Here is a 27,914-nt window from a genome sequence, read left to right on the forward strand (position 1 = left end):
CCCCTCTCTGTCTCTTTCTCTGTAACTCTATCCCTCTATCACTCTTTCTTTCTTCTGCAGTCTCTCTCTCTCCCTCTCTATTCTCTAATTCCTGTGGTGTTAGTGTTATTCACTCTTACAGTGATGTTAATGTGGGCTGCAATCAGAAGGGCAGGCCTTATTCCAGGGGAAAGTACTCATGAATTGTAATGGTTCACCATGAAAACAGACTGTTATTTAGCTCCTAATCGTGACGAGAACAGAGTAGGAACTAAAGTGGTAAATACTCACACACACAGATAACGAGCTAGATAATTAACACTCACGTGTGTGTGAGAGTGTGTGAGACTATTGAGAGTAATACTGATATGGATGTTGGATGCTAGTGCTACGTAGATGCTGGATGCTAGTGCTACGTAGATGTTGGATGCTAGTGCTATGTAGATGTTGGATACTAGTGCTACGTAGATGCTGGATGCTAGTGCTACGTAGATTCTGGATGCTAGTGCTATGTAGATGCTGGATGCTAGTGCTACGTAGATATTGGATGCTAGTGCTATGTAGATGTTGGATGCTAGTGCTACGTAGATGGTGGATGCTAGTGCTATGTAGATGTTGAATACTAGTGCTACGTAGATGCTGGATGCTAGTGCTACGTAGATGCTGGATGCTAGTGCTTTGTAGATGTTGGATGCTAGTGCTACGTAGATGTTGGATGCTAGTGCTACGTAGATGTTGTATGCCAGTGCTACGTAGATGTTGGATGCTAGTGCTACGTAGATGCTGGATGCCAGTGCTACGTAGATGTTGGATGCTAGTGCTACGTAGATGTTGGATGCTAGTGCTACGTAGATGTTGGATGCAAGTGCTACGTAGATATTGGATGCTAGTGCTGTGTAGATGTTGGGTACTAGTGTTTAGTAGATGCTGGATGCTAGTGCTATGCAGATGTTGGATGCTAGTGCTGTGTAGATGTTGGATGCTAGTGCTACGTAGAAGTTGGATGCTAAGCTATGTAGATGTTGGATGCTATCGCTACGTAGAAGTTGGATGCTAAGCAATGTAGATGTTGGATGCTAGTGCTATGTCTGATCTTAGCATACTGGGGCTCAGCTACAGCAGCTGCTTGAACTCTAACTGACTATCATCTACTTTACAACCTGACACACATTTACACACAGGTTTACCTTTCTGCATTTCATTTGTGTTGTGTATCTCTACCCCACAACTGGAACCCTGGGTTTCCCTCAACTGAGTGTCCTGGTAATAATACAACATTTACCTGAGGTTAGGTCCGTTGGGCCTGTCGGGAGGTTGCCAGGATACGGCCAGGAAGGACTCACTGACGGCCACCACTGCCAGTGGTGCCAGATCCTGGGGGATTGTGGGTAGTGTAGTCACGGCAGTGGGCAGGCTCTCTGTGCAACCCCCAATAAGGCCACCCCCGGAGGAGCAGGCCAGGACGGTGACCAGGTAGTTAGTGTAGGGCACCAGGTCTGTTACCGTGACGGTGAGGTTGGACAGGTCGTCGTGGGATACGCGCGGGTCGGGAAGGCGGATCTCATAGCGGTCGATCACTCCGTTAGCAATGACAGGAGGGGACCACATGACCTGAGGAGAGAGGGAGGGAGGCACACACAAACACCCACAGACACACACAAAAATACACAGAGACACGCACAAAGTCATGTGGATATTCTCAATTCTTACCAGGGAAACACTGAAGGCTATGCAATAAAACTGACATCATCTCTCTTAGAGTGCAGTGCAGAGGTGCAAGCGGCCGAGGGAGGCCTGTGATTGGCAGTTCAGAATGTTATATGCTTTAGATCGCTTTTAGATGGATGAGTTCCAGGAAGTGATGTTGTACTGTACAGTGTGTGCGTGTGTGCAAACAGCCATGTGTGTGTGCGTACAGCTCTGCACCGTGCAGAAAGAGAGAAAGACACCGTGACATTGACCTGAGTGGCAGATTCCCTTCAACACATATAAAACAGATTTCATCCTTGCAGGCCAACATGCTAAAATAATGAAACCGAGGTAATGGAATTGTTATATACAAAAACTACAGCATGTTGCCTGGCTACCGCTGCCTGCATGGGATTCTGTCAGCATTTCAGGGAATTAAAAAGGCAAAAAATGGGTGGAATTGCTGTGCAGTTCAAAGCGGAGCTTGTAGAGACATAGTATGTGATTAGGAAGAGGAATTCAACTGCTCTGATTTTCGGCAATTAGGTGAGTAAATTAGGTAAAGGTGTGACCTGTAACACACACACACACATATACACACACACTACCTATAAGTAAGGGCTCAGGGCTGTGTGTGTGTGTGTGTCTGTGTGTGTGTGTGCTTGGCGTGGGTGTGTGTGTGTGTATGTGCATGTGTGCGTTTGGCGTGTGTGTGTGTGTGTGTGCTTGGCGTGGGTGTGTGTGTGTGTCTGTGTGTGTGTCTCTGTGTGTGTCTGTCTGTCTGTCTGTCTGTCTGTGTGTGTGTGTGTGTGTGTGTGTGTGTGTGTGTGTGTGTGTGTGTGTGTGTGTGTGTGTGTGTGTCTGTGTGCTTGGCGTGGGTGTGTGTGTGTGTGTGTGTGTGTCTGTGTGTGTGTGTGTGTGTCTGTGCTTGGCGTGGGTGTGTGTGTGTGTCTGTGTGTGTGTGTGTGTGTGTGTCTGTGTGTGTGTGCTTGGCGTGGGTGTGTGTGTGTGTGTGCTTGGCGTGGGTGTGTGTGTGTGTCTGTGTGTGTCTGTGTGTGTGTGTGTGTGTCTGTGTGTGTGTCTGTGTGTGTGTGTGTGTGTGTGTCTGTGTGTGTCTGTGTGTGTGTGTGTGTGTGCTTGGCGTGTGTGTGTGTGTGTGTGTGTGTGTGTGTGTGTGTGTGTGTGTGTGTCTGTGTGTGTGTGTGTCTGTGTGTCTGTGTGTGTGTGTGTGCTTGGCGTGGGTGTGTGTGTGTGTGTGTGTGTGTCTGTGTGTGTGTGTGTGTGTCTGTGCTTGGCGTGGGTGTGTGTGTGTGTCTGTGTGTGTGTGTGTGTGTGTGTCTGTGTGTGTGTGCTTGGCGTGGGTGTGTGTGTGTGTGTGCTTGGCGTGGGTGTGTGTGTGTGTCTGTGTGTGTCTGTGTGTGTGTGTGTGTGTCTGTGTGTGTGTCTGTGTGTGTGTGTGTGTGTGTCTGTGTGTGTCTGTGTGTGTGTGTGTGTGTGCTTGGCGTGTGTGTGTGTGTGTGTGTGTGTGTGTGTGTGTGTGTGTGTGTGTGTGTGTGTCTGTGTGTGTGTGTGTGTGTGTGTGTGTGTGTGATGGCCTTCACTTCCCTTTCCTTCAATTTCTAAATAACTAGAAAAACACAGGAATAAAAAAACTAAAAAACCAAAGCTTAGCTGAAAAAGAAGTAACAAATCACCACTAGCTGTGAATAAACACACCAAACACTAGACTGCAGGAAGCCCCAGTGATTGCTAAGACAACCAGACAAAACACACTGAGACCATTGAACCAGTCTGTTGGTAAATAAATAAACTGCTGAATAAACTGATAAATATGCAAATAGCAGAACCAGTCTTAGCGTCTTACATGTGTAACTCTTCTCACCTCGTTAGCCATGTAAACGCAGCTGTTAACAAATTAATGAAATAACAATAGTCTGAAAAAACAACAACAAATAGAAGTCAGGGTTGGGGGAAATGAATTATTCAAACTAGTTTATGTAAATGGCGTCTTTGTTTGAAGTCACCAGCACTTCAGTCTGTGTTTCTGGCACTTTCTCAAGACTAGAGGAAGAGACAGAGAAGTGTGTCTGTGTGTGTGTGTGTGTGTGTGTGTGTGTGTGTGTGGACCCCCTGTGCGTGTGTGTGTGTGTGTGTGTGTGTGTGGAGTCTGTGGGTGTATTGGTACAAAGAGGACCGCTAAGCTGCAAAGCCTGTTTGGTGACATGAATTCCCCCTGAATGGTGTTTGTCAGGCAGCAAGGCCCTGCTAGCTAGGCCTCTCTCTCTCTCTCTGGAGACCCCTCTATTCAACCAGCAGGTACACTGCTAGGATTTATACCACCTTAAAACACTGATAGCACCCTGGATGGAATTACTCATGTTCTGAGAAGAAGCTGTATTGTCCTTAGTAAAGTACCAGAGGGAGTAGGATTGAGGTAAAGGCAAGCTTAGTCTGAGATGTATATAGTAATCATGAATGGAAAACAGTTGGATTCTCAGATTCCAATATGAGAGGCAGACCGGAACAAGAAAGAGAAAGAAAGGAAAGAAAGAAAGAAAGAAAGAAAGAGAGAGAGAGATCAGTAGATGGAGAGAGCAGTTGTGCTGGTATCTGATACGTATTCATTCCATGCTTCCTGACAACAAATTGCAATTTAATACAGAGCGAGAGAGAGAGTTATACCTGGGTCTCAGTGAACACTATTGTTTTTTTGCATTACCAGTCAGACATAAACAGGAAGCGTGTAATTGGGCTGAACCAGGAAGAAACACTAAGAAATAAATTACCTCTGACCCCTAAAGCATCGTGACGACAGGGTTGTGTCTGAAATGATGACAGGAATTAGCATTTTCATACAGTTAGCATTAGTGCAGGGGCGTGTGCATATGAATGTATGTGTGCATGTGTGTGTGTGTGTGTGTGGGCGGGACGTGATGTGCTAATTTAGATGTCTTCATTCATACTTAGTTAGAGTCTTGTTAATATGGCCGACAGGAAGGAATTCACTACAGACAGGGTCATGATCCTGCCTACTTCCGGAAGGGGACCTTGAGTTTAGTGTCTGAAACACCATTTTGTAAGTGTGTGTGTGTGCGTTTTGAGAGTGTGTGTGTGTGCATTATATGAGAGCGAGAGAGCTCAGGGAGGGAACTGTTCAAAATGAATACACACAATATAAGCATGAATACCAATATGACATTGGCCTATATACTGTAGTGTTTCAAAGAATGTCTACCACAACTTGAGGTAGATACATCTTATTGGCTGGTTAGCTGAGACATGGTCTGTTATTGGCTTAGTAACAGCACCAAAACCCAAACTAAAGTCACGACACTCACACCTTCACACAACCACCAACCTGCAGTGAGTCCGGTCCCAGCACATCTACCCGTGGTGGGACTAGACCGGCAGGACGAGAGGGTCTGGTGGTGATGTTAGCCCAGGCACTAGTGTTAGATCCAGCCTGTGTGCTGGCCACTAGGCGGTACTGGTAGGAGGTCCAGGGGCTGAGGGCTGAGGAGTGGTCCAGATAGGAGAGGGGAGGAGGGGATGGGGGAAGTCTGACCACTGTGGATACCTGCTGGGTGCCTCTCACACTCCTCTCCACCACCCATCTATACAAACACATGGATAGGAATTAGGATTATTATAAAAAATGCAATATGCAAATCTATACAGGAAGAGAACACAGATGGAAACTGAAATTCATAACATTTTCGGTTGTAGTTCATTTAAATATTCCCTATATAGTGCACTCTGTTTTACTATGTTTCACTCTGTTTTATTATGTTTTACTATGTTTTATTATGTTTTACTATGTTTTACTATATTTCACTATGTTTTATTATGTTTTACTATGTTTTACTATGTTTCACTATGGTTTACTATGTTTTACTATGTTTTACTATGTTTTATTATGTTTTACTATGTTTTATTATGTTTTACTATGTTTTACTATGTTTCACTATGGTTTATTATGTTTTACTATGTTTTATTATGTTTTACTATGTTTTATTATGTTTTACTATGTTTTACTATGTTTTATTATGTTTTATTATGTTTCACTATGGTTTACTATGTTTTACTATGTTTTATTATGTTTTACTATGTTTTACTATGTTTTATTATGTTTTATTATGTTTTACTATGTTTTATTATGTTTTATTATGTTTTACTATGTTTTATTATGTTTTACTATGTTTTATTATGTTTTACTATGTTTTATTATGTTTTACTATGTTTTACTATGTTTTACTATGGTTTACTATGTTTTACTATGTTTTATTATGTTTTACTATGTTTTACTATGTTTTACTATGTTTTATTATGTTTTACTATGTTTTACTATATTTCACTATGTTTTACTATGTTTTATTATGTTTTACTATGTTTTACTATGTTTCACTATGGTTTACTATGTTTTACTATGTTTTACTATGTTTTATTATGTTTTACTATGTTTTACTATGTTTCACTATGGTTTATTATGTTTTACTATGTTTTATTATGTTTTACTATGTTTTATTATGTTTTACTATGTTTTACTATGTTTTATTATGTTTTATTATGTTTCACTATGGTTTACTATGTTTTACTATGTTTTATTATGTTTTACTATGTTTTACTATGTTTTATTATGTTTTATTATGTTTTACTATGTTTTATTATGTTTTATTATGTTTTACTATGTTTTATTATGTTTTACTATGTTTTATTATGTTTTACTATGTTTTATTATGTTTTACTATGTTTTACTATGTTTTACTATGGTTTACTATGTTTTACTATGTTTTATTATGTTTTACTATGTTTTACTATGTTTTACTATGTTTTATTATGTTTTACTATGTTTTACTATGTTTTACTATGGTTTACTATGTTTTACTATGTTTTATTATGTTTTACTATGTTTTATTATGTTTTACTATGTTTTATTATGTTTTACTATGTTTTACTATGTTTTATTATGTTTTACTATGTTTTACTATGTTTTATTATGTTTTACTATGTTTTACTATGTTTTACTATGGTTTACTATGTTTTACTATGTTTTATTATGTTTTACTATGTTTTACTATGTTTCACTATGGTTTACTATGTTTTACTATGTTTTATTATGTTTTACTATGTTTTACTATGTTTTATTATGTTTTATTATGTTTTACTATGTTTTACTATGTTTCACTATGGTTTACTATGTTTTACTATGTTTTATTATGTTTTACTATGTTTTACTATGTTTTATTATGTTTTATTATGTTTTACTATGTTTTATTATGTTTTACTATGTTTCACTATGGTTTACTATGTTTTACTATGTTTTATTATGTTTTACTATGTTTTACTATGTTTTATTATGTTTTATTATGTTTTACTATGTTTTATTATGTTTTACTATGTTTTACTATGTTTCACTATGGTTTACTATGTTTCACTATGGTTTACTATGGTTTACTATGGCCACATTTGCGAGGGCCACATGATGCTGTCCAAAGTAGAGCACACCATGGGGAATAGAGTGTTATTAAAGCCATCATCTCTTGTTATGATGTCTCACCCCTCCAGTTCTCCGTTGCTCCTCTCCGGGGCTCCCCAGGACAGTACTACTGAGGTGGGGGTGTCAGAGTAGAGGTGGGGGACCGGGACTCCCTCCGGTGGGGCAGCGGGGGTATGGAAGGACTGGGACTCCCCAGAGAGAGTACACCCTGCCGGGGTACAGGCCTCCACCTAACAGCACGACAGAGGACAATACAGTTAGACAGGCATAGACTTTAATGTGTTGAATCATCCATCACACCAAACCATCCATCCATCCATCCATCACACCAAACCATCCATCCATCCCACCAAACCATCCATCCATCCATACATCCCACCAAACCATCCATCCATCCATCCCACCAAACCATCCACCCACCCACCTACCTATCCATCCATCCATCCATCCACCCACCCACCCACCCACCCACCCACCCACCCACCTACCTGCCTATCTATCCATCCATCCATCCATCCACCTATCCATCACACCAAACCATCCTCCCACCCACCTGCAGGCTGTAGAGTTGGTAGGGCAGGAGGTTATAGAGGCTGTAACTGGTAGTGTTGCCTGGTACTGTAGCAGTGCTGTGTGACAGGGACAGGGTGGAGGTGAGGTGGAGAGTGTAGTGGGTGATCCCCCCGTTGGGCTGGGCTGGGGGGGCCCAGGAGACTGACACACTATGCGACTGGAGGGCTGACACCACAGGGGGGTCCACGGGACCTGGACCTAGAGGGAAGGAGTGTGGGCAGGAGAGAGGGAAGGGAGGGAGAGAGAGAGAGAGAGAGAGAGAGAGAGAGAGAGAGAGAGAGAGAGAGAGAGAGAGAGAGAGAGAGAGAGAGAGAGAGAGAGAGAGAGAGAGAGAGAGAGAGAGAGAGAGAGAGAGAGAGAGAGAGAGAGAGAGAGAGAGAGAGAGAGAGAGAGAGAGACAAAACAGACAACAATAAACACAGGTTTAGAATGGTTCCCAAACTCCCTACTCTCGCTCTCATGATTACCAACCTGATTGGTTAGATTTTTTCCTCAACACCCTACACATCAAACCCAGTCTGTCTACTAAGGTCTGGGACAGGTGTTACAAAACTACACTGAACAAAAATATAAACACAACATGTAAAGTGTTAGTACCATGATCCCAGAAATGTTCCAAAAAGCTTAATTCTCTCAAATTCTGTGCACCAATTTGTTTACATCCCTGTTAGTGAGCATTTCTCCTTTGCCAAGATAATCCATTACCTGACAGGTGTGGCATATCAAGAAGCTGATTAAACAACATGATCATTACACAGGTGCTGGGGACAATATAAGGTCACTCTAAAATGTGCAGTTTTGTCTCACAACACAATGCCACAGATGTCTCAAGTTTTGTGGGAGTGTGCAATTGGCATGATGACTGCCGGAATGTCCACCAGAGCTGTTGCCAGATAATTTAATGTTAATTTCTCTACCATAATTCACCTCCAACATCATTTTAGAGAATTTTACAGTACGTCCAACCGGCCTCACAACATGTACTGTACGGCGTCATGTGGACGAGTGGTTTGCTGATGTCAACGTTATAAACAGAGTGCCCCATGGTGGCGGTGGGGTTATGGTATGGGCAGGTAAAAGCTACGGACAACGAACAAAATTGCATTTTATTGATGCCAATTTGAATGCACAGAAATACCATGACAAGATCCTGAGGCCCATTGTGAGGCCCATTGTGAGTCCCATTGTGAGGCCCATTGTGAGGCCCATTGTGAGTCCCATTGTGAGGCCCATTTCTTTTAAGGTATCTGTGACCAAAAGATGCATACCTGTATTCCCAGTCATGTGAAATCCATAGATTAGGGCCTAATGAATACATTATAATTGACTGAGTTCCTCATATAAACTTTTTGCATTTTAATTTTTGTTCAGTAAACATAATTTCTTGTTACAGTGACTATAGCCTTTTAGTGGAAAAGAACAAAGGAAAAAGAGGGATTATTATTTCATCAATGTGGAAGGAAGAAAAGCCTTGTGCACTGTGTGTGTGTGTGTGTGTGTGTGTGTGTGTGTGTGTGGTGAGAAGCAAGGAGATGAGAAGAGAGAGTGTGGCGGAATTATCATTTGACAACGGAACGTCAAGAGTGACATCACAAGGACAAACAGTGATTTGGAGAGCCCTATTCCTGGGATTAGAATCGAGGGCACACACAGCGATGTGCAAATCAGCTCATTTAGCAAGTGTGAGGGGCCAGCAAAACGTTCGGGCTCGGCCACACAGCAAATTATATTTATGGATTTATTCAATGGAGGTTATAGGCAGTGATATCAACTATGAGCTGGGGAGAGATGGCACTGAATCTGAGGAAATATTGTAATCACTCAAGTATGTGACTGGCCATTTCCACTGAATGGCTACTTCCACACTTCCCACTGCCAAGCGCTCATGATACGGATTCCTTCACGCACGCACGCACGCACACACGCACACACGCACACACACACACACCAAGGAATCCTTCACACGCTTCTAGTGTACGACTGCTCCGGTCATTTTCAGAATTACACACAGGAATGCAGGCACACACACATTTACATCGATGTACAATATGCACACACACATATGTACACATACTGTCTTTATTACAGGGTGAGCTGATGAAACAAGGGGCGATAACAAGGCTCTAAAGGCCTTAGTTTGCAGAAGCGTGACACAGCAGTAGAGCTGCAGTCTACTTTGCACATGTTGTCCAGCAGCGACATATGACCGAATCCCACCCCAGACACATTCTCACGGTTTCCCCTCTACAACTACAGCCCTCTACATCTACATTCCTCACTGTCTAAATAAAGATACAAATACGGAAGACCAACGAGTCTCCTCTAAAGGCCTTTCTCCATACCTGATGGTCAAATGCCGACCCTTCTACCTCCTGAGGGAGTTTTCAGCTGTTATCGTGATTTTGTATACATTCCACCTCAGGATAAAACATCCTGTCTTGTCGCCAAGCACAACCCCATCCACATAGATGGAGTGGATAGTGTCGAGAGCTACAAGCTGCTCACTGTCCAAATCACTAAGGACTTAAAATGGTCCACTCACACGCACACAGTTGTGACGAAGGCACAACAGCGCCTCTTCCCCCTCAGGAGGTTGAAAAGGTTTGGCATGGGCCCTCAAATCATCAAAAAGTTCTACAGTTGCACCATTGAGAGCATCTTGACTGTCTGCATCACTGCTTGGTATGGCATATCTACCTCTATTGATCCAGTGTCCCTGCACATTATAATATTGGTACTGACCCTGTTTCTTATTTTTATTTCTTATGTATTTTTCTTCTAACTCATGTTATTTTTTGTCCTACATTAATATGTCCACTCTGCATTGTTGGGTTTGGAGAACGCAAGAAAGGCATTTCACTGTAATTGTGCACGTGACATTAAAACTTGATACTCTAGCATCCCCCTTGAATAGCCTCACCCCCTTGAAAAGTGTTATACCCCATAGCTTCTCAACATACCATAAGTGAAACTGGTTTGTCAGTCTGGTCTGTTAGGGGAGTTCTGGGTTCAGTTTGTCCGTTGACTAAGTCTAAGGCAGTGGTTACCAAACTTGTTAGGCCCAAGACCCCATTTTGAAAAAGAAATATGTCCATTTGCAACCCCACCATGTAAAAAAAGTGATGTAATCAAAGGTCAATGTTTACATTTTTTATGGGCTATGACAGTCTATTACAAATACATCTGACAGTACTTTTGTTTCAAGGAAGTATGGTTTGAAGTGACTGAAATGCACCAGAAAGGTATTGGGAAGTTCAGAATTATCATCAAGCAATCATTTTGTATGATATTCTGTGTAGAAACAACCTTTTCCCAGTTTGGTCTTGTCTACTCTGTTCTAATAAGTATTGTGTGGATTGAGGCTTCATTCAGCCACAAGAGCATTAGTGAGGTCGGGCACTGATGTTGGGAGATTAGGCCTGACTCGCAGTCGGTCTTCCAATTCATCCCAAAGGTGTTCGATGGGGTTGAGGTCAGGGCTCTGCGAGGGCAAGTCATGTTCTTCCACACCGATCTCGACAAACCATTTCTGCATGTACCTGGTTTTGTGCACAGGGCATTGTTGGGCCATTACAGCGTTCCTCATTGAGTTCCCTGAATTCCTATAGGACCTTGTAGTCATAGCAGATAATATTCTAATTTTTCATCGACTCAGTGGGTTTTGTCCAACATGTCTCTGGACCTACTCACTGTCACAGTCATACTCTGGACCTAGTTTTGTCCCATGGAATACATGTTGTGGATCTTAATGTTTTTCCTCAGAATCCTGGACTATCGGACCACCATTTTATTACGTTTGCAATTGCAACAAATAATCTGCTCATCCCCAACCAAAGAGCACCAAAAGTCGTGCTATAAATTCACAGACAACACAAAGATTCCTTGATGCCCGTCCAGACTCCCTCTGCCTACCCAAGGACGTCAGAGGACAAAAATCAGTTAACCACCTAACTGAGGAACTCAATTTAACCTTGCACAATACCCTAGATGCAGTTGCACCCCTAAAAAATAAAAACATTTCCATAAGAAACTAGCTCCCTGGTATACAGAAAATACCGAGCTCTGAAGCAAGCTTCCAGATAATTGTAACGGAAATGGCGCCACACCAAACTGGAAGTCTTCCAACTAGCTTGGAAAGACAGTATCGAGCAGTATCGAAGAGCCCTCAATGCTGCTTGATCATCCTAATTTTCTCAACTTAATTGAGGAAAATAAGAACAATCCAAAATGTATTTTTGATACTGTCACAAAGCTAACTAAAAAGCAGCATTCCCCAAGTGAGGATGGCTTTCACTTCAGCAGTAATAAATTCATGAACTTCTTTGAGGAAAATATCATGATTATTAGAAAGCAAATTATGGACTCCTCTTTAAATCTGTGTATTCCTTCAAAGCTCAGTTGTCCTGAGTCTGCAACTCTGCCAGGACCTAGGATCAAGAGAGACACTCAAGTGTTTTAGTACTATATCTCTTGACACAATGATGAAAATAATCAGGGCCTCAAAACCTTCAAGCTGCATACTGGACCCTATTCCAACTAAACTACTGAAAGAGCTGCTTCCTGTGCTTGGCCCTCCTCTGTTGAACATAATAAACGGCTCTCTATCCACCGGATGTGTACCAACCTCACTAAAAGTGGCAGTAATAAAGCCTCTCTTGAAAAAACCAAACCTTGACCCAGATAATATGAAAAACTATCGGCCTATATCGAATCTTCCATTCCTCTCAAACATTTTAGAAAAGGCTGTTGCGCAGCAACTCACTGCCTTCCTGAAGACAAACAATGTATACGAAATGCTTCCGTCTGGTTTTAGACCCCATCATAGCACTGAGACTGCACTTGTGAAGGTGGTAAATGACCTTTAATGGCATCAGACCGAGGCTCTGTATCTGTCCTCGTGCTCGGAGACCTTAGTGCTGCTTTTGATACCATCGATCACCACATTCTTTTGGAGAGATTGGAAACCCAAATTGACAAGTTCTGGCCTGGTTTAGATCTTATCTGTCGGAAAGATATCAGTTTGTCTCTGTGAATGGTTTGTCCTCTGACAAATCAACTGTAAATGTCGGTGTTCCTCAAGGTTCCGTTTTAGGACCGCTATTGTTTTCACTATATATTTTACCTATTGGGGATGTCATTCGAAAACATAATGTTAACTTTCACTGCTATGCGGATGACACACAGCTGTACATTTCAATGAAACATGGTGAAGCCCCCCAAAATTGGGTCATATGTTTAAGTGTAGTCTGGCCCAGGAGTGTGAAGGTGAACGGAAAGGCTCTGGAGCAACGAACCGCCCTTGCTGTCTCTGCCTGGCCGGTTCCCCTCTCTCCACTGGGATTCTCTGCCTCTAACCCTACTACAGGGGCTGAGTCACTGGCTTATTGGTGCTCTTTCATGCCGTCCCTAGGAGGGGTGCGTCACTTGAGTGGGTTGAGCCACTGATGTGATCTTCCTGTTTGGGTTGGCGCCCCCCCTTGGGTTGTGCCGTGGTGGAGATCTTTGTGGGCTATACTCGGCCTTGTCTCAGGATGGTAAGTTGGTGGTTGAAGATATCCCTCTCATGGTGTGAGGGCTGTGGCAAAGTGGGTGGGGTTATCACCGTCCTGTTTGGCCCTGTCCGGGGGTATCATCGGATGGGGCCACAGTGTCTCCTGACCCCTCCTGTCTCAGCCTCCAGTATTTATGCTGCAGTAGTTTATGTGTCGGGGGGCTAGGGTCAGTTTCTTATATCTGGAGTACTTCTCCTGTCTTATCCGGTGTCCTGTGTGATTTTAAGTAAGCTCTCTCTAATTCTCTCTTTCTTTCTCTCTCTCGGAGGACCTGAGCCCTAGGACCATGCCTCAGGACTACCTGGCATGATGACTCCTTGCTGTCCCCAGTCCACCTGGCCGTGCTGCTGCCCCAGTTTCAACTGTTCTGACTGCAGCTATGAAATCCTGACCTGTTCAGCGGACGTGCTACCTGTCCCAGTGTCACGCCCTGGCCTTAGTTATCTTTGTTTTCTGTATTATTTTGGTTAGGTCAGGGTGTGACATGGGGGATTTATGTGTTTTGCCTGGTCTAGGGGTTTTGTATGTTTATGGGGTGTTTTCTAGTCTAGGTAATTATGTAAGTCTATGGTTGCCTAGATTGGTTCTCAATTAGAGGCAGGTGTTTATCGTTGTCTCTGATTAGGAACCATATTTAGGCAGCCATGCTCTTTGGGTATTTTGTGGGTGGTTGTCTTCTGTTTTTGTGTCTATGCACGAGATAGGACTGTTTCGGTTTTCACATTTGTTGTTTTGTATTTTGTAGTGTTCTCGTTTATCGTCTATATTAAACATGTTGAACTCTAACCACGCTGCATTTTGGTCCTCCTCTCCTTCAACGGAAGAAAACCGTTACACCCAGACCTATTATTCGACCATGCTGAACATTTGAACATCTTGGCCATGTTCTGTTATAATCTCCACCCGGCACAGCCAGAAGAGGACTGGCCACCCCCCATAGCCTGGTTCCTCTCTAGGTTTTGGCCTTTCTAGGGAATTTTTCCTAGCCAACGTGCTTCAACACCTGCATTGCTTGCTGTTTGGGGCTGTAGGCTGGGTTTCTGTACAGCACTTTGAGATATCAGCTGATGTAAGAAGGGCTACATAAATAAATTTGATTTGATTGTTATGCTGAAACAAGAAATGGCCTTCCCCAAACTTTTGCCACAAAGTTGGAAGCACAGAATCATCTAGAATGTCATTGTAAACTGTAGCGTTAAGATTTCCCTTTACTGGCCTAACCCAAAAAGCGAAAAACAGCCCCAGAACATTATTCCTCCACCACCAAACTTTACAGTTGGCACTATGCATTTGGGCAGGTAGCGTTCTCCTGGCATCCGTCAAACTCAGATCCGTCCGTCGGACTACCAGATAGTGAGGTGTGATTTATCACTCCAGAAAACGTGTTTCCACTGCTCCAGAGTCCAATGGCAGTGAGCTTTACACCACTCTAATTGAAGCTTGGCATTTAGCATACTTTTGTATATAATATTTAGTGTCTTTTGTAGCTTAAACCGTTCAAAAGAAAGAGACACATTTGTATGAAGAAAGAAGAAACTGCTGTTTAATACAACCACATCTAGCGGCTAACAGAGCTTACAAAACAAAATAAAAATATATCTCGCATTTTCAAATCAGGCGACCCCTAGTTTGGGAAACGCTGGTCTAAGGAGCCTTTTAGAGTTGCAAAATTCATGAAACATTCAATAAATGTCCTGGTTTTCAAGAAATCCTGGTTGGAGGATTCCAGACTTCCAGCTTATTCCCTACTGATTGTGGGAATCCTCCAACAGGGATTTCAGGTAAACCAATGGATTTATTGAAAATTCCGTGAATTTTGCAACCCTAGTCTTTACCCTTCTTCATTCCCTCTCCTCTCCTCCTGCTTTCACATTTAAAAAGAAGGAATATGTCAACCATGGAAATAGTGGACTTCTCCTCCTTCCTTGTCTATCTGTCTGTGTCTTCCTTGTGTCCTCCCTCTTTACCGGAAGCAGGTAGCCTAGTGGTTAGAGTGTTGGGCCAGTAACCAGCAGGTAGCCTAGTGGTTAGAGTGTTGGGCCAGTAACCAGCAGGTAGCCTAGTGGTTAGAGTGTTGGGCCAGTAACCAGCAGGTAGCCTAGTGGTTAGAGCGTTGGGCCAGTAACTGAAAGGTTGCTAGATTGAATCCCCGAGCTGACAAGGTAAAAATCTGTTGTACTGCTCCTGAACAAGGCAGTTAACCCACTGTTTCTAGGCCGTCATTGTAAATAAGAATTTGTTCTTTAACTGGCTTGCCTAGTTGAACAAAGGTTAAATAAAAAAGTACCTTTTCTCCTTTCTTCCATTCTCTCTTTCTCTCTCCCTCCACCCTACCTGATTTGATTGATATTTCTGTCCCATGCTCTGAAGGTAATGTTTTCCTCTCCCATTTACATCCGACTGTACTGGGGTAATGGTCCCACACACACACACACAGTAGCAGGGTAATGGTGCTTCGGCAAGGGCAGGCGGATCAAGGTGATTGAGCGTGCTCAGAGCGTGCTGCGTTGCTAAGCGCTAACGTTAACTGCTAAAGGCTCCCCCAGATGGCACCGGGACCAGAGGGGGAGATAGGGGGAGATAGCCTCGCCATCAACAGTAGCTCACCCTCACCCAGTACTAACTGTTCCCCGGGTGCCAAAGGCATGGATGTCGATTAAGGCAGCCCTCCGCATCTCTCTGATTCAGAGGGGTTGTGTTAAATGCAAAAGACACACTTCAGTTGAATGCATTCAGTTCTACAACTGACTAGGTATCCCCCTTTCCCTTACCCTAAACCTTACCTCACCCTCTCCTCCCTCCCTCCCTTTCTCCCACTCCCCTCCCCTACTATAACCCACCTCACACCCTCTTCTCACCCTAGATGACACCGCTCTCACCCATCATTCTACGGGGAGATGCCCAACACCTAACTCTGACACAAACCCTTTCCTGACCCATCTTGTAACTTATTTGTGATTCCAGCCCTTGTTTGTGCATGTGTATAACTGAACGTGTATAACTGAATGTGTATAACTGAACATGTGTAACTGAATGTGTGTAACTGAATGTGTGTAACTGAACGTGTATAACTGAACGTGTGTAACTGAACGTGTATAACTGAATGTGTGTAACTGAACGTGTGTAACTGAACGTGTGTGATTCAAGTGTTTTTCAGTGCCTAGCTGCGTTCCAGTGTAGATTTTTCCAAGGCAGTGCATCAATGTGTCAGGGCTGTGTGGTGCAGTCTCCCTACTAGTCTCCCTACTAGTCTCCCTATTACTCTGCCTACTAGCCTCCCTACTAGTCTCCCTACTAGCCTACTTACTAGTCTCCCTACTAGCCTCCTTACTAGTCTCCCTACCAGCATACTTACTAGTCTCCCTACTAGCCTCCCTACTAGTCTCCATACCAATCTCCCTCCTAGCCTCCCTCCTAGCCTCCCTACTAGTCTCCTTACTAGTCTCCCTACTAGTCTCCCTATTAGTCTTCCTATTAGTCTCTCTACTAGCCTCCCAACTAGTCTCCCTACTAGCCTACTTACTAGTCTCCCTACTAGCCTCCCTACTAGTCTCCCTACTAGCCTCCCTACTAGCCTCCCTAATAGTCTCCCTACTAGCCTCCTTACTAGTCTCCCTACCAGCATACTTACTAGTCCCCCTACTAGCCTCCCTACTAGTCTCCATACCAATCTCCCTCCTAGCCTCCCTCCTAGCCTCCCTACTAGTCTCCTTACTAGTCTCCCTACTAGTCTCCCTATTAGTCTTCCTATTAGTCTCTCTACTAGCCTCCCAACTAGTCTCCCTACTAGCCTACTTACTAGTCTCCCTACTAGCCTCCCTACTAGTCTCCCTACTAGCCTCCCTAATAGTCTCCCTACTAGCCTCCTTACTAGTCTCCCTACTAGCCTCTCTACTACTCTCCATACCAATCTCCCTCCTAGCCTCCCTCCTAGCCTCCCTACTAGTCTCCTTACTAGTCTCCCTACTAGTCTCCCTATTAGTCTTCCTATTAGTCTCTCTACTAGCCTCCCAACTAGCCTCCCTCCTAGCCTCCCTACTAGTCTCCTTACTAGTCTCCCTACTAGTCTCCCTATTAGTCTTCCTATTAGTCTCTCTACTAGCCTCCCAACTAGTCTCCCTACTAGCCTCCCTACTAGTCTCCCTACTAGTCTCCCTACTAGTCTCCCAACTAGCCTCCCTACTAGCCTCCCTACTAGTCTCCCTCCTATTCTCCCTACTAAACTCCCCCCTAGCCTCCCTCCTAGCCTCCTTACTAATCTCCCTCATAATCTCCCTACTAGCCTCCCTACTAGTCTCCCTACTGGCCTCCCTCCTAGCCTCCCTACTTGCCTCCCTCCTAGCCTCCCTCCTAGCCTCCTTACTAATCTCCCACCTAGCCTCCCTCCTAGCCTCCTTACTAGTCTCCCTACTAGCCTCCTTACTAGTCTCCCTACTAGCCTCTCTACTAGTCTCCCTCCTAGCCTCCCTCCTAGTCTCCCTCCTAGCCTAGTTACTAGTCTCTTTCCTAGCCTCCTTACTAGCCTCACTACTAGCCTCACTACTAGTCTCCCTACTAGCCTACTTACTAGGCTCTTTCCTAGCCTCCTTACTAGCCTCTATCCTAGCCTCCCTACTAGCCTCCCTAATTGCCTCCCTACTAGCCTCCCTCCTAGCCTCACTACTAGCCTCCCGACTAGTCTCCCTACTAGACTCCCTACTAGCTTCCTTACTGGTCTCCCTACTAGCCTCCATACCAATCTCCCTCCTAGCCTCCCTACTAGTCTCCCTACTAGTCTCCCTACTAGGCTCCCTACTAGCCTCCCTACTAGTCTCCTTACTAATCTCCCTACTAGCCTCCATACCAATCTCCCTCCTAGCCTCCCTACTAGTCTCCCTACTAGTCTCCCTACTAGTCCCCCTACTAGCCTCCCTACTAGTCTCCCTACTAGCCTCCCTACTAGTCTCCTTACTAGCCTCCTTACTAGTCTCCTTACTACTCTCCCTACTAGCCTCCCTACTAGCCTCCTTATTAATCTCCCTCCTAGTCTCCCTACTAGTCTCCCTACTAGTCTCCCTTCTAGCCTCCTTACTAGTCTCCCTATTGGTCTCCCTACTAGTCACCCTACTAGTCTCCCTACTAGCCTCCCTACTAGTCTCCTTACTAATCTCCCTACTAGCCTCCATACCAATCTCCCTCCTAGCCTCCCTACTAGTCTCCCTACTAGTCTCCCTACTAGTCTCCCTACTAGCCTCCCTCCTAGTCTCCCTCCTAGCCTCCTTACTAGCCTCTATCCTAGCCTCCCTACTAGCCTCCCTACTAGCCTCCCTCCTAGCCTCACTACTAGTCTCCCTACTAGACTCCCTACTAGCTTCCTTACTGGTCTCCCTACTAGCCTCCATACCAATCTCCCTCCTAGCCTCCCTACTAATCTCCCTACTAGCCTCCATACCAATCTACCTCCTAGCCTCCCTACTAGTCTCCCTACTAGTCTCCCTACTAGTCTCCCTATTAGTCTCCCTATTAGTCTCCCTATTAGTCCCCCTACTAGTCTCCCTCCTAGCCTCCTTACTAGCCTCTATCCTAGCCTCCCTACTAGCCTCCCTACTTGCCTCCCTACTAGCCTCCCTCCTAGCCTCACTTCTAGCCTCACGACTAGTCTCCCTACTAGACTCCCTACTAGCTTCCTTACTGGTCTCCTTACTAGCCTCCATACCAATCTCCCTCCTAGCCTCCCTACTAGTCTCCCTACTAGTCTCCCTACTAGTCTCCCTACTAGCCTCCCTACTAGTCTCCTTACTAATCTCCCTACTAGCCTCCATACCAATCTCCCTCCTAGCCTCCCTACTAGTCTCCCTACTAGTCTCCCTACTAGTCTCCCTATTAGTCTCCCTATTAGTCTCCCTATTAGTCCCCCTACTAGTCTCCCTCCTAGCCTCCTTACTAGCCTCTATCCTAGCCTCCCTACTAGCCTCCCTCCTAATCTCCCTACTAGCCTCCCTACTAGCCTCCTTACTTGTCCCCCTCCTAGCCTCCTTACTAGTTTCCCTACTAGCCTCCTTACTAGTCTCCTTACTAGTCTCCCCACTAGCCTCCCTCCTAGTCTCCCTCCCAGCCCTGATAAATAAACAATGCACAGCGCTGACCTTTAGGTTAACAGCTTTTTATGCTTGCTCCACTCAGCACTCTCCCTGATTCAATTACCACAAAGGTCCAGGAGATGCCGGGAATAAGCAAAGAGACCCAGCCCGTCTGTCTGTCTGCCCGTCTGTATGTCTGTCTGCCCGTCTGTCTGTCTGTCTGCCCGTCCGTCTGCCTGTCTGTCTGCCCGTCCGTCTGCCCGTCTGTCTGCCCGTCCGTCTGCCCGTCTGTCTGCCCGTCTGTCTGTCTGTCTGTCACTGACTGCCTGTCTCTGACTGCCTGTCTCTGGTCTGTCTGTCTGTCTGTCTCTCTCTGTCAGTCAGTCAGTCTGTGGTCCCCATTAAACCTGCCGAGACTCAGTAGAGGCCTCAATTGTAAATGATTTTACCACATGAGACCATCAAGTCACCTTGAATTTGAACACTCCCCCTCAGACACCCATACAAAAATGGATGCACACATGCGCTCGCGCACGTCAACGCACGCACACACAGACACAGACACAGACACACACACACACACACACACACACACACACACACACACACACACACACACACACACACACACACACACACACACACACTCCACAACTGTGTCACCCCACCCCTTGATCCCTGGAATCCCCAGCCACCCTCTCCTTCTCTTCTAGCAGCACAGAGGACCCAGAGTGTTATTTAGGCTTTACTGGTCTGTATTAAATTCTGCAATTTGAAGGGCTGTTAAGTTCTTCAATTGAAATGTATTTTAAGATGCAGGTACTTTTTATTTTATTGATGCTTTACTGCTCTCCGCGTGCAGGCTAGAACACACTGGAATAACACCAATCTACCCCAATAACACCACTATACTCTAATAACACCACTCTACCCCAATAACACCACTCCACCCCAATAACACCACTCCACCCCAATAACACCACTCCACCCCAAAAACACCACTCTACCCCAATAACACCACTCCACCCCAATAACTCCACTCTACTCCAATAACACCACTATACTCCAATAACACCACTCTACCCCAATAACACCACTATACTCCAAAAACACCACTCTACCCCAATAACACCACTCTACTCCAAAAACACCACTATACTCCAATAACACCACTCTACCCCAATAACACCACTCTACCCCAATAACACCACTCCACCCCAATAACACCACTCCGCCCAATTACACCACTCCACCCAATAACACCACTCCACCCAATAACACCACTCCACCCAATAAAACCACTCTGCCCCAATAACACCACTCCACCCCAATAACACCACTCTACCCCAATAACACCACTCCACCCCAATAACACCACCCTACCCCAATAACACCACTATACTCCAATAACACCACTCTACCCCAATAACACCACTATACTCCATTAACACCACTATACTCCAAAAACACCACTCTACCCCAATAACACCACTCTACCCCAATAACACCACTCTACCCCAATAACACCACTCTACCCCAATAACACCACTATACTCAAATAACACCACTATACTCAAATAACACCACTCTACCCCAATAACACCACTCCACCCCAATAACACCACTCCGCCCAATAACACCACTCCACCCAATAACACCACTCCACCCAATAACACCACTCCACCCAATAACACCACTCTACCCCAATAACACCACTCCACCCAATAACACCACTCCACCCAATAACACCACTCTACCCCAATAACACCACTCCACCCCAATAACACCACTCTACCCCAATAACACCACTCCACCCCAATAACACCACCCTACCCCAATAACACCACCATACTCCAATAACACCACTCTACCCCAATAACACCACTATACTCCAATAACACCACTCTACCCCAATAACACCACCCTACCCCAATAACACCACTCTACCCCAACAACACCACTCTACCCCAACAACACCACTATACCCCAATAACAACACTCCACCCCAATAACACCACTCTACCCCAATAACACCACTCCACCCCAATAACAACACTTCACCCCAATAACACCACTCTACCCCAATAATACCACTATACCCAATAACATCACTCCACCCCAATAACAACACTTCACCCCAATAACACCACTTCACCCCAATAACACCACTCTACCTCAATAACACCACTATACCCCAATAACACCACTCTACCCCAATAACACCACTCCACCCCAATAACACCACTCCACCCCAATAACACCACTCCACCCAATACCACCACTCCACCCAATCCACCCAATAACACCACTCTACTCCAATAACACCACTCCACCCCAATAACACCACTCTACCCCAATAACACCACTCCACCCCAATAACACCACCCTACCCCAATAACACCACTCTACCCCAACAACACCACTCTACCCCAATAACACCACTCTACCCCAATAACAACACTCTACCCCAATAACAACACTCCACCCCAATAACACCACTCCACCCCAATAACAACACTTCACCCCAATAACACCACTCTACCCCAATAATACCACTATACCCAATAACATCACTCCACCCCAATAACAACACTTCACCCCAATAACACCACTTCACCCCAATAACACCACTCTACCTCAATAACACCACTATACCCCAATAACACCACTATACCCCAATAACACCACTCCACACCACTCTACCAGTAGATGTAGTGGTAGGACGTTAGGAATACTTTGAGAGGCCTTCCCTCCTCTCCCCCCTCTCCCTCCGTACCTCCTCTCCCCCCTCTCCCTCCCTCCCACCCTCCCTCTCCCTGGCACCGTAAATCGCCACAGCAGAAGGCTAAACAAGAATGCGTGCCGCCAAGCCTTAAATCACATTTATAAGGATTTGGTTAGCATAGTAATAACAAAATCAAGTGACAAGGCCGGGAGGGGGGCAGTGGAAGGCGGAGGGAGATGGGGGGGATTCTTTTTAACATAGCAGAGGTCTGTGGAAGGAGATGATGAGGCTTTTGAAGGTGAGCAGGCTGGCTGATGTTAAAGAGGACAAATTACAGGGTTTACGGTCATAGGGAAGTTAAGACCGCACACTCGGGCCTGGTAGAAATGTATTAAATTAATTTCCAGTAATCTGCCACGTAATGAAAAAATATATATCTTTAGAAATACTGTATGTTCCCTATTGTAATTCTGTCACGGTTAACATTACATAACATTAGCATTACTGAAACGCCTTACACTAAGTGAAAAAAATAAACATAGTATACAGTATAAGGGATATCAGCAGACACAGGGACACAGATACACACGCACAAGTGGAGGCTGGTGAGGGGAGGACAGCTCATAATAATGGCTGGAACAGAGGGAATGGAATGGCATCAAACACATTGAAACCATGTGATTGTTGTGTTTGATACCATTCCACATATTCCCCTCCAACCATTACCACGAGCACGTCCTCCCCAATTTAGGTGCCACCAACCTCCTGTGACACACACAAACATACGTAGAGATGAATAAGAAATCCCTTTAATTCAATACCATAACTGAATATGGATATAAATAAGGATAATTTGATTCTTGATAATTATTATGAAGTTGTATTCCTTTCGATTAAATCAGCTGTCTGAAATTCACAGGCAGATATTGATTACATAAGATTCTTAAGTCTTTCCTTGTATTCATGTATTAGCTAAGCATATAAAATTATATAAGGTCAAAATTACTTCAAAGTCATGGTCTCTCGCACACACACACAGACACACACACAGACACACGCACACACACGCATGCACGCACACACCCAGACACGCACACACACACAGACACACACACAGACACACGCACACACACGCACACACACACACGCACACACACACTCATGTTCCTTAGCTGGGAACATGAGAGACAAAGATAAGGAACATGGTAAAAGTTGATGTTCACAGGACCAGCTGTCAGGTTCCAGGAATAACAATTAATGGAATAAATGACATTAAAAAGAAACCAGGGGAAACCAGAAGCCCTCATGGATACTTAACGATCTCATCTGTCTTGGATAGGTGAAACCCCTGTTCTCCACACACTCAGAAAGAAGAAAGGAAAAGTGTGTGTGTGTGTGTGTGTGTGTGTGTGTGTGTGTGTGCACCATCTCCACAGAGAGACAGAGGAAAAAGAAAGAAGCTATTATGACACTACACACTAATGAACATATACTATTTAATATAACACTAATGAACATACACTATTTAATATAACACTATTGATATATACAATTTAATATAACACTAATGATATATACTATTTAATATAACACTAATGATAGTATATTATTTAATATAACAATAATGAACATACACTATTTAATATAACACTAATGATATATACTATTTAATATAACACTAATGATATATACTATTTAATATAACACTGTCGAACATATCATATTTGATTAACTACAACTCCTCTGTGCTCCAAGGACAATGAGGTGCTTCACCTAACTAGTGTAAAAAAATCCTTTAATATGTATGAATGAATTCATGAGTAGGATTACTATCTTTGAACAGAACCTAGTTGTGTCATGCTGGGTTGGTTATGTGAATGACGAGGCCTCACATGAACATGTAAATCACGCTTTGAATTCTAAATTCACTCCACATCACATTTGATTCAGTTCAATTCTATCTATGTGATTAACTAACATTCCATTTCCTTTGTAGATTCCATTTTCATCTGTGTCTCAGCATCTCCTATCAGCACGGTGTATTTTCTTATTAATTTTCTTCATATTGTTCTCCGCATACCAATTCAATTTATAGACCAAATATTCAATTGGTTTATAATTTCAAATATTAAAGATGATTAAATATAAACAATTATTTTCTTAGTTATCTTTAATCTGGAAGCTTAAGGAACTTCTTCCTCTGACCTTGTGCTCCTGTTTAATGAGGCTCTCCAAAAAGTAACACACGCTACTTTCCACTCTGTAGAAATGTAAAACGCAACACCTATTTAAAAAAAAGAACAGACATGGACCCTTCCAGAGAGTCAAAGGAAATATGGTCCATGGTTATCCTATCTTCCCCTCATCTGTCACCTTGCCTGTCCTCTACCCCTCCTCCATCTACATCGCTCTCTCAGCCACATTATTTGTGAAGAATCTCCTAGACTCTTTGCCTCTGTTCATTTAGTTTCCTCAACCACAATTTCAACCTGATGGGCCACAATGATGTGTGTGTGTGTGGTGATGAGATGTGTGTGTGTGTGTGTGTGTGTGGTGATGAGATGTGTGTGTGTGTGTGTGTGTGTGTGTGTGTGTGTGTGTGTGTGGTAATGAGATGTGTGTGTGTGTGTGTGTGTGTGTGTGTGGTGATGAGACGTGTGAGTGTGTGTGTGTGTGTGTGTGTGTGTGTGTGTGTGTGTGTGTGTGTGTGTGGTGATGAGATGTGTGTGTGTGTGTGTGGTGATGAGATGTGTGTGTGTGTGTGGTGATGAGACGTGTGTGTGTGTGTGTGTGTGTGTGTGTGTGTGTGTGGTGATGAGATGTGTGTGTGTGGTGATGAGATGTGTGTGTGTGTGTGTGTGTGTGTGTGTGTGTGTGTGTGTGGTGATGAGACGTGTGTGTGTGTGTGTGTGTGTGTGTGTAGTGATGAGATGTGTGTGTGTGTGGTGATGAGATGTGTGTGTGTGTGTGTGTGTGTGGTGATGAGATGTATGTGTGTGTGTGTGTGTGTGTGTGGTGATGAGATGTGTGTGTGTGTGTGTGTGTGTGTGTGTGTGGTGATGAGATGTGTGTGTGTGTGTGTGGTGATGAGACGTGTGTGTGTGTGTGTGTGTGTGTGTGTAGTGATGAGACGTGTGTGTGTGTGGTGATGAGATGTGTGTGTGTGTGTGTGTGTGTGTGTGTGGTGATGAGATGTGTGTGTGTGTGTGTGTGTGTGTGTGTGTGTGTGTGTGTGTGGTGATGAGACGTGGGTGTGTGTGTGTGTGTGTGTGTGTGTGTGTGTGTAGTGATGAGATGTGAGGGACTGATTATTAGCGGTGCCAGTAGACATTAATACACTGCATCTCCCATAATCCTCTCTGGCGGTGGCCGGGCGCTGACTCGGGGTGTTGAGGCTCTTGAAAGCAGCGTTGTGTCTTTCACAGTGAACGCACGGAATGTAAAGGTCTTATCTCTGGTAGCAACCATCATACTATCACACACTCTGGCTAATACAACGCCTCTACACAAGTCACAAAGGAGAAGTGTGTGTGTAGGTGTTGATTGATAGAGCAGTTTGGGTGGTGTGTGTTTGATACATGTTCTCTCTGTTAGGGCCACAGACAGAGAGGGCTTAGAGTGGCAGACATAGCACTACTGACCTTTTGTCCGCATGCACACTTGCGTGCGCACACACACACAAACACACACACACACACACAATATTCCCATAAGCAGCTCTGTCTCAATCGTCCATTCATCCATTGAGGAAGGTGTGTGTGTAGCAGGTGTGCTGATTCTGAAAAGCTAGGAGAAAGTGATGGGCAGTAATACAACGCATCCTGAATCTATGCAGATAGTGGTGCTATAATTATACTGTATGTCGTAATAGAGAAGTAATTCATGTTTAACTTTGCAGAGAGTCTAATGTAATTCTATTACAGCAATTAGCTAGCAATGACACTGACTAGGTCATCTACACACACTATACACTTTCAATATTCTCTCTCTCTCCCTCCCTCCCTCCTCTCTCTCTCTCTCTCTCTGTCTCTCTCTGTCTCTCTCATGTGAATGCGAGTGAGTGTGTGTATGTGAGAGAGAATCCCTGTACACACGGTCTGTGTGTAAGGACATGAACTATCACTCGTTTAATCGCTTGTAGTCTGTGAGAGAATGTGAGTTATGAGAATGTGACTTTTCAAAGAATGTGTGTGTGTTCCAAGTGCATGTGTTCCTGTGAGTGTAAGGCAGTATACATCGTAAATAGCATGTTTGGGTTAATGCCCTAAAACCACGTGTGTGTGTGTGTGTGTGTGTGTGTGTGTGTGTGTGTGTACTCACTGTCCTCTGCGGTACGTAGGCTGGTCCAGTCACTGGCGGTCTCTCCGTGCGTGTGTGACACCACCACTCTGAACAGGTAGTCTGTGTATGGAGACAGACCTTCCACTGTGTGGCTGAATGTGCTCGTCACGTTGTTCAACAGTCTATGAGGGAACACACACACACACAAGTTTATATTTCTTCTGCTAGATACATAAAAAGAAAATGAGTAGCCCCACGCTCAAAAGAGATGATAGAAACACGGATTAGTTTACTGTTGGGGCCAACATTATAATCAGTAAAAAGTCACCTGAGTGACAGATTAATGATTCATTCAAATCTGTTAGTGTTTTAAATGTGAGTCTATATGAACTACTAGACGTTCTCTCTGAGCTCTTATTTCTCATTTAAATGTCAAGCCTTGCGCGTAACAAACACAATTCTAAGCATTTCATATATCAAATCCCACATTTATCAAATTATAAATTAGGATAAAACACCGGGCCACCAACATCAACCCACCCTTCATCTATCACACATACATTTGGATATCAATTAACAGAACGTCACTGAATATGACGCCAGGTAATTGGCATGAATGAAATGAATGAATCAACCATGTATTGTTCTAGCAGCACCAATCTCCCAGACAGGGCCTTTCTATAGAAGAGCACTAGTGGACATAATGAATAAATCAGGGTAAGAATGAGAGGCGTACTGTAGGTAGCGTACTGTAGGTAGCGTGCTGTAGGTAGCGTGCTGTAGGTAGCGTGCTGTAGGTAGCGTACTGTAGGTAGCGTACTGTAGGTAGCGTACTGTAGGTAGCGTACTGTAGGTAGCGTGCTGTAGGTAGCGTACTGTAGGTAGCGTGCTGTAGGTAGCGTACTGTAGGTAGCGTGCTGTAGGTAGCGTACTGTAGGTAACGTGCTGTAGGTGGCGTACTGTAGGTAGCGTACTGTAGGTAGCGTGCTGTAGGTAGCGTACTGTAGGTAGCGTACTGTAAGTAGCGTGCTGTAGGTAGCGTACTGTAGGCAACGTACTATAGGTAGCGTGCTGGAGGTAGCGTACTGTAGGTAGCGTACTGTAGGTAGCGTGCTGTAGGTAGCGCACTGTAGGTAGCGTACTGTAGGTAGCGTACTGTAGGTAGCGTACTGTAGGTCGCGTGCTGGAGGTAGCGTACTGTAGGTAGCGTACTGTAGGTAGCGTGCTGGAGGTAGCGTGCTGTAGGTAGCGTGCTGTAGGTAGCGTGCTGTAGGTAGCGTGCTGGAGGTAGCGTGCTGTAGGTAGCATGCTGTAGGTAGCGTGCTGGAGGTAGCGTGCTGTAGGTAGCGTACTGTAGGTAGCGTGCTGGAGGTAGCGTACTGTAGGTAGCGTGCTGTAGGTAGCGCGCTGTAGGTAGCGCACTGTAGGTAGCGTACTGTAGGTAGCGTACTGTAGGTAGCGTACTGTAGGTCGCGTGCTGGAGGTAGCGTACTGTAGGTAGCGTACTGTAGGTAGCGTGCTGGAGGTAGCGTGCTGTAGGTAGCGTGCTGTAGGTAGCG

General features: G+C 44.5%; 1 protein-coding gene across 1 annotated transcript in view; it reads right to left on the reverse strand.

Annotated features, from left to right (window-relative positions):
• The window catches only part of LOC139374512 (Usher syndrome 2A (autosomal recessive, mild)), a 267,344-nt gene that overhangs the window by 133,288 nt on the left and 106,142 nt on the right, over positions 1–27,914 (reverse strand). The window contains exons 29-33 of the mRNA XM_071115513.1: positions 26,395–26,537; positions 7,719–7,936; positions 7,226–7,395; positions 5,027–5,282; positions 1,262–1,590 (exon numbers count right to left, since the gene is read on the reverse strand). Coding sequence (XP_070971614.1) covers positions 1,262–1,590; positions 5,027–5,282; positions 7,226–7,395; positions 7,719–7,936; positions 26,395–26,537 — 1,116 coding nt within the window. The remainder of the gene's footprint in view (positions 1–1,261; positions 1,591–5,026; positions 5,283–7,225; positions 7,396–7,718; positions 7,937–26,394; positions 26,538–27,914) is intronic.

The sequence above is a fragment of the Oncorhynchus clarkii genome, chromosome 19, assembly GCF_045791955.1.
Source record: "Oncorhynchus clarkii lewisi isolate Uvic-CL-2024 chromosome 19, UVic_Ocla_1.0, whole genome shotgun sequence".
NCBI lineage: Eukaryota > Metazoa > Chordata > Actinopteri > Salmoniformes > Salmonidae > Oncorhynchus > Oncorhynchus clarkii.